Here is a 10,690-nt window from a genome sequence, read left to right on the forward strand (position 1 = left end):
CCTGGTGCATTTATGGTTCAGCAGTCTGTCACTGAAGGAGCCTAAATCTGTTTTTTTGATTTCTTCCTTATGGTATGTGTTATTTACCCATATGATTGAAATTAGCTTTAAGATGCCAGCTGCTTTCACACCAACTATAATTATTTGCAACAAGCAAGCAAACTGGATTTGTTTTAGCTGATCCTAGCCGACCAACTCCATCTGAAATTACAAATTCAGGCTGTTTATATAAAGCAATATTTATGGCTTAGCCAAAGCTAAAGGCTGACAACCTCTGAGGAGCAGAGCTAGAGGATGTACTGGAGGTCATCTTCATTTGAGCTGCTCGCTGTTGGGCAATCTGTCTGTTTTCAGTGGATCCCAATGGGCAATGGAGAAAATAACAATCTGATAAATAGAAATAACACTTGAACTTGGTTTGGATTTATAGCTATAAAACCAAAGATTGCTTTAAAAGAGAATTTTTTTATTTATTTACTATTAGCTAGGCTTTGGTTTCCTGTTGGTTCCCTTCAAAATACAAAAAAACTTTTTAACCAAAAATATCTTATAGGCTTTTAGGAGATTTGGGGGAGGAAAAAAAAGGTTTTATGAATAATGCACAATTTTGTTTGTTGTTGTTTTTTTTAAATATATGCATGATTCTTTATCTGAACTTTGAAGACATCTAGTTTTGGTATTTAAATGACAAAGGGATACACTGTGATTTTGTTGCATTTTCATTGCTTTTTGTCACTAAAATGATGCTAAGCTGTAGTTATTAAAGGACCCTAAAGTTGGTTCAGCTGAACCAACATTTGCTTATAGAGAGGGAACACATGCAATTTTTTCTGATTGCTACACTCCAAATTTAACTCTAATTTGAACCAGTGCAGCGAAGTGTGCAGCGTGTTTTCAGCAAGTTTTTTCCCCCCTGTCCAGTCGGCCCCTAAACCTCTGTGCTCTTTATTGCAGGCCGAGGCCGTGGTGAAGGGGGATTCTACCAAAGAAGTATTGAGGACGCTGAAGTGGGATTTAGTCGCAGCGTCCGAGAGATCCACCGCAGCCAGAGCTGGGACGACCGGTGAGAAACCAATTTGAAAAAAAACTGAATTTAAAGAGATGAAAATCAGAGAACCAACACATTCTAACAAAATGCATGATATGCTTTTTATTTATTGTCATCTCACATTAGCAGAGCTCTTTCACTACCTGTCTTTTTCCTCATTCATGACCAGAAATGTTTCAATCTGCTGCTCTAATCAAAGCTTAAAAACCAGATGATCCTGTAGACTTTATCTTCTGTTTACTCTTCAGCCAGTGTAATTTTCCACCCATTTCCCATCTCTCCTTAGGGGCGAGCGTCGATTTGAGAAGCCGCTGCGGCGGGAGGTGGGGCGCCCCACTTTTGAAGAAAGCAGTGGTCCCGTGGCTCCGGCGAGGAAGGAGTACACAAGGGCTGACAGTGATAACTGGCGCACCCTTAGAGAGGAGCAGGAGGAGGAAGAGGGGGAACCAGGAACCAACTGGAGACTCTCTGGACTCCGCAGGGATGGTAGGAAGGATTCACACTGTTTGTTTTAGGGTGAAATCAAATTTTATCACACATTACTCGGAATGAGATATATATGCATGTGAATGTGTTTGTAAAAAAAATGGTGTTCAATAGAAAAACCATTCAGCTATGTGTCCTGGCAGCAGAAGGCTTCCTAAGAAAAGCTGCTTTTAATGATTTACTGCTAACATCACCTACAGGGATTAGTGTGGTTGGGTTGTTTGTGGTGAGGAGGGAAGGAGCCTATACTGACATCTAGAGGCTGTGAAGGGATTTTCACCAGTCAATTTGATCTTAGTGATTCCAGATTTAAAACAACATTGTTTAAAAAGAGAATAATGTTTCATTTGAAGATGTTATTGAATCTTCAGTTTCTAGAAAATTATAAAAATCAGAATTCACTAAAAGAATATGGTGTTAAAATAGTTTTTAGTATTTTCCAGGTCTAGATTTGTGCATGTGAATACAAAACAAGAAAAACAAAAGTAAATTAACCGGTGTTCAGGAATTTACCAGCTGATCAGGAGCTGACGCAGTTTACTTCCCTCCAGTTCCTGACCACCATCTGGCTTTTAACCTCTCCTCCAAGTTGCATTTTCTGATAAAAGTAGTAGTGTTTTTTTTTTCCGTTTTTTTTCTGATTATGGGCCAGATCTGCTGTTTTATCATCATAAGCATGAAAAATAAAACGTTTAGTTCAGTCTAGCATTGCTAACATGGAGGCAGTTTTTTTGAATTAAAAGGAGGCCTGAATTGAATTAAAAGATGTTAAAATTTGATTCTGGAGAAGTTTGAACTTTCAAACAGGAAATTGCATTACCAATTTAGACCTTTTTTTTCCCCAGATTACAACAGAATGTTGCTCATATCATGGAAATTGTTTTAGTAATGTCCTGTTTATCTACATCCTGGCAACAGAAGGATTTAAAAGTAATTTTAAACAAAATATAATCAGATCTAAAGCATGAAGTTTGAGGTTTAGGTGCTTCACTCAATTTTTTTTTTTTCTAGAAACAACAAGTGGACTGAAAAAAAAACGAACTGTTTTTGGGTTAAATGCTGTGCAGGGAAGAATACTCTGAGATTAGGTTAGAGATTTATAAGAAAAACAACTGGGAAAAGTTATTTAATTATAAACGTGTATTAAATTCACCTACTTGTGGTTTAAAGAAATCTGATGTAATTTGGGATACATTTGGAGAAACAGAAGCAATCTTTTTTTAAACTCTTAAGCTGATTGTTTTGGACCCCAGAAGCTCCTTTCTTTCATCATTCCTTAAACAATCAGTTTTTTATTGCTGCTCCAGACTAATGTCTCTCTTCTCGCTTTAGATGGTGGTCCTCGCTCAGCAGGCTGGCGGGAACACAGCGGTCCAGGGGAAGGTCGCAGAAGGAAGTTTGATTTCGACTTCCGGGACTCCGAGGGTCACGGTGCTGGCCGCCGGCGTGCAGGGAGCGAGGGATTGGAGGACGACAGGGACGGCCTGCCTGAGTGGTGCACTGATGAGGAGGATGGAGGAATGGGAACGTTTGACTCTTCTGGAGCCTTCATGCCGATGAAGGTCTGGATTAAAAAAAAAAAAAAAAAAAAAACACAAATCAGACTTATTTTCCAGAATTGGAGGTTCTACTTTTTCTTTTTGATATTTTGATTAAAAGCTCCCACAGATAACTACCAAAGGTCAACAGCTGCTTTTTACACATCCTACTTATGGGGAATCTTTAAAAACAGACTGAAAGCTCATTGGAATATTTTATGACTCAGACAGAACCTTTCTTGTTATTTAGAAAAGGCTCAGAAAAAGGTTACACTTTAATTTAAAATAAACCCACTCCAGAGATGTAAAGTGCACATCCTCTCCTCAGTTAATATTAATAATTCTTTTGGGGAAATGGACTGTGATCGATAGCTCTGCTGCCTTGCATCCAGGAGGTCCTCAGGCTTCTTCCCTTACTCCAAAGTTTATTGGAATTGGGGAATAGGCACCTAATTTACAAATAGGTTTGAGAAAGAGGAGGGAAGGCGTGTGGCTAAAGGCAAATCGGATTAAAGCCTCCAAACATAAATGCCTCCTTTCTATTGCTGCCCTACCCCTGCACCCCAAAAACATAACTTTTAGGTCTAAAAATGCCTCTAAGGTAGAGAGAATCTAGTGGTTTGTTAGAGGACTATTTAATGCAGCTATGGAGGATTAAGAAGGCTAGCCTTAATCTAAAAGCATCATTGTAGTTTATAATCTGTAGTCTGTAATCTTTTGACAGACTAAAATCACATACTGCAGCCTGTAGAATGCCATAGGTGTGTGCATGAAAGGAGATTTAATGATAATGAAATGTGCTCCTACAGGTGTGTAAGCTTTAACGTGAGCTGTGAGTCTTTAATGGCTCCGATTAGTGTTTGGGACAAATTTCAGTTCAGTTTTGTTATGTTTGTCAGATGGAGCCTGACTTGATGTTAATGTTCTGGAAGAAGGGTTTGTTTAAAGATGTTTTGTTCCCTGCCCCACCCCTCTTTTGTTGCTCTAGAAGGGTGGCAAGGAGACAATCCTGGAGGAAGAGTTTGATTTTAAGGGCATAGAGGAGGAGGACGATGAGGAGGGCTTTCCTGATTCAGAGAGGAGCAATGGAGAAGGAGATAAAGACATGGGTGAGTAACGATGAGAAGCTTTCAATGTGTCCAAACTTGGTAACAAACAGTCCTGGTTTTACATTTAAAGTCATATTTATTTGTTGTTGTTTTTTTTATAGAGAGTAGAACTCTCCTTCCTGCTGCAGGGGAAGACAAGATGAAGCCGCCAACACCCTCCTCCTCTCCTCCCCACTGTGCCCCACCGTCACTGGAGCTGCAGCCTGGAAGCGGCGCTCCAGTGATGGAGAACTCTCAGATGAACAGCAGCCACTCTGTCAAGGCCAGCAACGTCGCCGGGGACGGTATGTTTCCACCACCAAACCTCGAGTTTATCACATAGACGGAACCAGCTGCTGTGTTTCTTATATTCTCAGTTTGCGTAATCTTAAATTAACCGGAGCCGGGCTCTTTATATTTAGACGTCGATGTTCCACATCAACGACACATTGCGATTGGTAGCTTTCTGGCCCGGCGTGGCGTTTCTGTGGCGCCCGTTGAGGATTCTATTTTGTTTTGATACAGGTTATTTTTATCCTCAGTCATTTAATACCTTGTTTACTGTAGCTGCTGGATCGCATTCAGAGCCACCAGGCTGCTCACATCAATTAAAACCCGCCTCATGATCAGGGACGCTCAAAATAGCCCCCATTGTTTAACTCTTTGTTTGTTCTTCCTATTTCTCCGTCAGGCGCGGCCTCCGTCGGAGCCTCCAAGGCACAGCTCAGCCCCAGCGTCGCCTCCAACGCCACCTCCTCCAGCCTACCTCCCCCTCCCTCCTCCTCTGCTGCTCCGCTCCACCCTCCCTCTGGGGGAGACACTGAGGACGATGAAGGCCTGAAACACCTGCAACAGGTCTGAATCCAAGCTGCATGGGGTCTTTTGCTCTGATGTTTGAGGAAAATAATTTTCTGGCATAGAAAATTAGCCTGACTCTGAGTCTGTTAATGCTAACAAGGTGGTTGTCCTCCTGTGTCTGTGTGATCTGTGACAAGATCGCTGGAAGAAACCCAGCAGCAGAGCCAGGAATGTGATTAGAAAGAAAACATAATAGAGGTGTGATGGTTTAAAGCCAAGTATGCTCGCTCCAAGCTTCGCAGAAATGAGGAACTCGTACAAATTAATGTAATATGTCCTGATTTCGACTGCAGTTGGAGGAGAGAGGAAAGGAGTTTTAGTCAAGAAAAGAATAATTTTACTCTTCACACCTGTTTTACATCCAAATGAACAAGCCAAGTTTAAGGGTTTTGATTTAAATGCACAGACCTAAAATCTCTAATGAAGGGAATCCTGGCAAAGCTGCATTGGAAAACTTTTTAGAATGAAAGTGTGGAATAAAAATGTGTTACCTTACAAGTTTTTGGGCCCTAAATCACTTTACTGGGGTTTAGCATCCATTTCCTTTTGAACTCCAGTTGAATTCCTGTAAAAAATGGCTGCTAATGTGTAACCCAGCGATTAATGTTTATCATTTTTTTACTGTGATTACATGAAAAGTGTTTACTAAAACAAAACAATCGTATAAAGACGGTCTGTAGAAGCGGGAGGGGGTAAACACTCCAATCAAAACATTTTTAAAAGATCAAATCAAATATTGAAAGTATCTATAACATTTGTTGGGCATTTCTTTTTTTCTTTTTGTTTTGTACTACATATTTGGATATTTTGTAGCTTGAGCTATTATATCCTGGGTTACATTTAAAATTGATCAAAAGACTCATTTATTACGGTACTAAATAGATTGAATTAGGTCTGCCTTATTAGAAAATATTTTAAAACTGCTGTGAAATAATCAAAGTTCAGTCTTGTCACTGTGTTGGCACATTTCCTTTCTTTTCCTTCGTGTTAGTCACACTTTTTTAAGACGTGTCTGCAGTAAGTTTCCTTGCAGAATAATTACTATAACACATTTATAGCTTATAGTTTTATTAATGGAAATCACAGCTCTGTCTTTAACACTTGCATTCCTTTCTTTCTCATTTCCTGTCTGTTTTTGAAATTAATTTGAAATCTAGTTTTTACACGTTTATTAGAGGTTTAAAGTGACTTTAATGTTCTTTTAACTGTAAACAATGACGCATTCTAAAATGAATTTACAGGCTTAGTGCCAGGAGGCTGTGGTTTACATGAGGAGTGTAGATTTATAAGCTACGGTGGGATTTCAGAGCTGATTGCAGGGGGTCAGATTGAAGGGTTTTGGGAATAAAGAGCGGAAATGCTTCAACAATCCTGACGACATTTGTTGATTTGCACAGGAGGCAGAGAAGATGGTGGCTTCACTGCAGGACACTTCTTTGGAAGATGAGTGTTTCACCCAGGCTCTGCAGCAGCAGCAGGAGAGCAGGAACACGGCGGCTGCTCTGCCGTTATCTCATGAAGCTGCCATGAAGTGGTTCTATAAAGACCCACAGGGAGAGATCCAGGGTATGTTTTATCACGCTCTGTGACGGGACAAAGCACTTTTTTATTTTTATTTTTTTAACTAATCATTTCAAATGACGGAACCTGGAGCATTTCCTACTCCTGTCCTACAGGTCCGTTCACCACGGTTGAGATGTGCGAGTGGTTCCAGGCCGGCTACTTCACCATGACCCTGCTGGTGAAAAGAGGCTGCGACGAGGGCTTTCAGCCACTGGGGGAAGTCATCAAGATGTGGGGCCGCGTGCCCTTCGCCCCCGGGCCCTCGCCGCCGCCCCTGCTAGTGAGGCAGCTCCCTCCAACGCAGCGCTCGCAATCCACCCGGGGATCCTCCGGGACTGTGAGTTAAACCTCAGATGAACTAACAGAACAGGATGCATGTCTCACTGCAGTTAGATGACTGTTGAAAATGTTATAACAAAGCAGAAAAGGCTTCGTGCTGTTTGGTGAATTCTGATGTCACGTTTTTCAGGGGAACCTGGAGCAGGAGCGGCTCAAAAAGCAGCAGGAGCTGGCGACGGCAGCTCTTTATCAGCAGCTCCAACAGCAGCAGCTATTCCAGCTCATTAACAGGTGCAGAAATCCGTTTGTTTTCCTCCCTTGGCTTAATAAAAGAAAAGTCTTGATTTAAATGGTTTTGTCAGATGAACTTGTGAGTAGAACCCTGGGTTTTGTGTTCCAGGTGCAGTGAGCAGGGTATGATGCCTTCGATGAACAGGTCGATGTCAGTGCCAGATACAGGGTCCATGTGGGACATGCATACCTCAGCTTCACAGTCGTCAGGTACAGTTGGGATAGTTTGATCTTATCTCAACAGGACTCATAATAAAGCAGAGACTGACAGTTTTTATTCCTCTGTAGGCGGTGAAGCCAGTCTTTGGGACTTAACAATGAATCCTAATACTCAGGGTCCAACTCTTGAACAGCTTCAGAAGGTCGGTTCGGTTCACTCCAACTTCTCACTCATTATTGTTCTGCTTCAGTTTACATTGAGACTCTTTGATTTCTTTGCTCCCATCAGCTCCAGGAGAGGCGAGACGCCGAACTCAGGGCGAAGCGCGAGGAGGAGGAGCAGCGCAAGAGGAGGGAGGAGAAGAGGAGGCAACAGGAGGAGCAGAAGAGAAGGGTGGAGGAGGAGGAACTCTACAGACGCAAGCAGGTGGGTTCAAATAGCCTGGAAATCTATTTAAAAGGTTTAAATCAGTTATTTACTTTAGGATTTATCCGGCCCTTCATGCATCAACTAAGATGGTTCTAGTGTGCGATATGAACTCATTGTGGATATGTAAACCTTAAAACAGGTCTAATAAATATTTTTCAAAGCCTGTATTGTATACTATTATTATTTGTATTCTAAATTTGTATTAAAAATAAATCAGTAGAGTAAGACTGTTTTACTACACAGGTTCAATTTTATTTACTGAAATTGATTGATTCCCTCCAAATATTTCCTGCAGAACACCTTCTCACATTTATGACAAACATTATAAGAGCATTTTTTTGTGCAGCGCTGAAGCACCTGGCGCTGTTTTCTGTGCCTCTCCAAAGCTGCTCTACTGCGAGGGAGGGAATGGAAACCTGCGGTTTGCCCGCAACTGTTTTACCAATTCAAGGATAAAATCGCTGCATGAGAGAGTGACATTCAAACAGCTCCTGAATAAAACCAACACGTATATAGCCGATATGTTCAGGAGATCATAAATTACAGCCACAGGCCACCTTTGCGTCAGAGCTTTTACAGGATCCTTTCTAATCATCTGATCCGACACTTCCACCCCGACCTGTGTGGTTATAGTAGACTACGGGCTCTGGTTTGGCTTTTGGGCCGCTGAGTGTACCGGCTGAGATATGGCCAGTGCTTGAACAAAAGTTTTAGTATGGTCAGATGGTTCACTGATACCTCTGCGTTTTCCCGGGGATGGGTGATCGGACTCACTGTCAGAATCTGAGCATCTTCCTCCCCAGTCCTCCTCCTCTGCCCGAATCGCTTTCATCAATATTTTGAAGGATTTCTGAAGCCTGTTTCACTGTTAGATTTCTTCTGAAAGCCATTTTTTCATATTAGCCAAAGAGTTCTAGGTAGGATGTTGGTTGCTAGGCAACCAAACATCAATCAACCAAAGGAAGAATTTACAATGAATCTGATAGAGCTGTCAAAATTCGAGGTAAAATTAGGTAAAATGATCCCTGTTTTTTATGTTATTAAAAAATCTACGTGAAAAAGAAGGAAATATAGAAAAAGGAAAAGTCAGTTAACATGAGTAACATAAGATTAATTTTAAATAAACTTCTTTCCCTTTAAAATCTCAGAACCGATTAAAATAATCCTCCCATCATTCCTTCGTTTTTACTACAGCTGGCTTTCTGCAGAATAAGGCTAATGGTTGAAAATGAAAACGTATTGGGCGATGGTCTACAAAACTGATTTAAAATTCATATTTATCAGTTTGGCACAAAACCAGATTTCATCTTTTGGCTAAAAGCCATCAGAAGAGATGTTAGGAGACTTGAGCTGTAAAACATTTAACTTGCTTGAGGTAGTAATAAAATTATTTCTATCGAGCTTGTTGGTTTTGTCTACATTTAATTTTTAAAAATCCCACATTTAACTTGCAGAGACCCTGATTATAATACCAAACAGTTTTACCGTCGGGAATATGAAAACAGTTCTCTGTTATAAAATCAATAAAAATGGTGCGATTTCTCCCTGCAGCGTCAGGAGTTGCTCATGAAGCTGATGCAGCAGCAGTCCCCCCAGCAACAGGGTCCTGGAGTGGGAGGCTCAGGTTGGAGCAGCGCCTCCTCTTCTGGGCTTTCCAAGGCAGGGAAGTCTCTGACCATGCTGGAGATGCAGGAGGCAGAGAGGATCTTAAAGCAGCAGCAACAGAGAGCCCAGCAGCAAAGAGTGAGTTCAGGATGGAGGTGGGATGTTCCTGGAAACCAAACATACCGACACATTATCTTTAATATATTCATCCTGCCCGCAGCATCCCAGTCTGTCTATGGGGAGCTCCTCCTTAGGCGGGCAGTGGGCCGATGGAGTCGGCATGTGGGGCGGTGGTTTGGAGGGGAAAGGCGGAAGCGGAGGCTCGTCCAGCAGCATGGGGATGTGGGACGAGGCTGTGAAGAACCAGGGCGGCCTGCGTGGGAACGGCAACAACAACATGGGCTTGAAGAACAGCCGCAGCAGCCCCTCACTGACGTACTTGATGTTAAACGCTTTGTTAATTTTTGCATATATAACTTTTCCTCCTTCAGGTATTCACGGTAGAGCCTTTTGTGTTTCCTAGTGATCAGTACATGATGCGTCGCAAGAGAACAGAGGATGAGGAGAAGCTGCTGAAGCTGCTGCAGGGCATGAAGCCTCAGGACGGCTTCACCACCTGGTGTGAACAGATGCTGCACGCTCTCAACACCTCTGCCAACAACTCCTCTTCCTCTCTGGATGGTAGGAAGCAGTTAAGCTTTGCCAAGGGGCGCGCAGAGTTCAACCTAAATTTAGTTCAGCGGTTTAATCATAATCACAGCTACACTGTTGCCGCCTCTGCTCTTGCTTGTTGGATTATCATCCTACTCTAGGACTGACATTTTGAGGAGCTTTCATAGACTTTTAGTCGTCTAAAACTTTTGGCAATAAACTTCCTAATCTTTCCATTATAAACCTGTTTGTTAGATCAGTTATTAACACTTCTGTTCTGCTCCTTCCAGTAACCAGTTAACTTTGTGTTTTCATTAAGTTGCCACTATTGTGGCTTACCTGAAGGAGGTGGAGTCTCCCTATGCAGTGCTGGATTTCATCCGGTCCTACCTTGGGGACACAGTGGAAGCCAAAGAGTTCGCCAAACAGTTTCTGGAGCGACGTGCCAAACAGAAAGCCAACCAACAGAGACAGCAGCAACAGGTAGGACTCACCCCTGAGAAGCGTCCCAGAGAAAAATAACGCATTTTAGAAAGAAGTTTGGTTTCCCTCAATACTTGTAGGCATTTTTTGTGTCTGCTTGAAACTAGAATTTGAAGGATGATTTACTGTTTACTGTTGTAAAGTCGTAGGGAAGTGATATTTAAATTTCAAATCATTCTGGCTTAAACATGTATATAAATGTACTCTTTAT

General features: G+C 41.9%; 1 protein-coding gene across 2 annotated transcripts in view; it reads left to right on the forward strand.

Annotated features, from left to right (window-relative positions):
- gigyf1 (GRB10 interacting GYF protein 1) overlaps positions 1 to 10,690 on the forward strand; it is a 29,916-nt gene that overhangs the window by 15,620 nt on the left and 3,606 nt on the right. Inside the window, exons 7-22 of one of the 2 annotated variants that reach the window (XM_015373799.1) lie at positions 955 to 1,063; positions 1,335 to 1,534; positions 2,867 to 3,096; positions 4,061 to 4,181; positions 4,283 to 4,465; positions 4,852 to 5,015; positions 6,416 to 6,584; positions 6,695 to 6,918; positions 7,051 to 7,151; positions 7,261 to 7,361; positions 7,440 to 7,513; positions 7,600 to 7,737; positions 9,292 to 9,483; positions 9,566 to 9,780; positions 9,869 to 10,026; positions 10,316 to 10,479. In XM_015373799.1, coding sequence (XP_015229285.1) covers positions 955 to 1,063; positions 1,335 to 1,534; positions 2,867 to 3,096; positions 4,061 to 4,181; positions 4,283 to 4,465; positions 4,852 to 5,015; positions 6,416 to 6,584; positions 6,695 to 6,918; positions 7,051 to 7,151; positions 7,261 to 7,361; positions 7,440 to 7,513; positions 7,600 to 7,737; positions 9,292 to 9,483; positions 9,566 to 9,780; positions 9,869 to 10,026; positions 10,316 to 10,479 — 2,543 coding nt within the window. The remainder of the gene's footprint in view (positions 1 to 954; positions 1,064 to 1,334; positions 1,535 to 2,866; positions 3,097 to 4,060; positions 4,182 to 4,282; positions 4,466 to 4,851; positions 5,016 to 6,415; positions 6,585 to 6,694; positions 6,919 to 7,050; positions 7,152 to 7,260; positions 7,362 to 7,439; positions 7,514 to 7,599; positions 7,738 to 9,291; positions 9,484 to 9,565; positions 9,781 to 9,868; positions 10,027 to 10,315; positions 10,480 to 10,690) is intronic. The other variant, XM_015373800.1, reaches the window with a different exon arrangement.

This window comes from Cyprinodon variegatus, unplaced genomic scaffold, assembly GCF_000732505.1.
Source record: "Cyprinodon variegatus isolate N-32 unplaced genomic scaffold, C_variegatus-1.0 Scaffold92, whole genome shotgun sequence".
Lineage (NCBI taxonomy): Eukaryota > Metazoa > Chordata > Actinopteri > Cyprinodontiformes > Cyprinodontidae > Cyprinodon > Cyprinodon variegatus.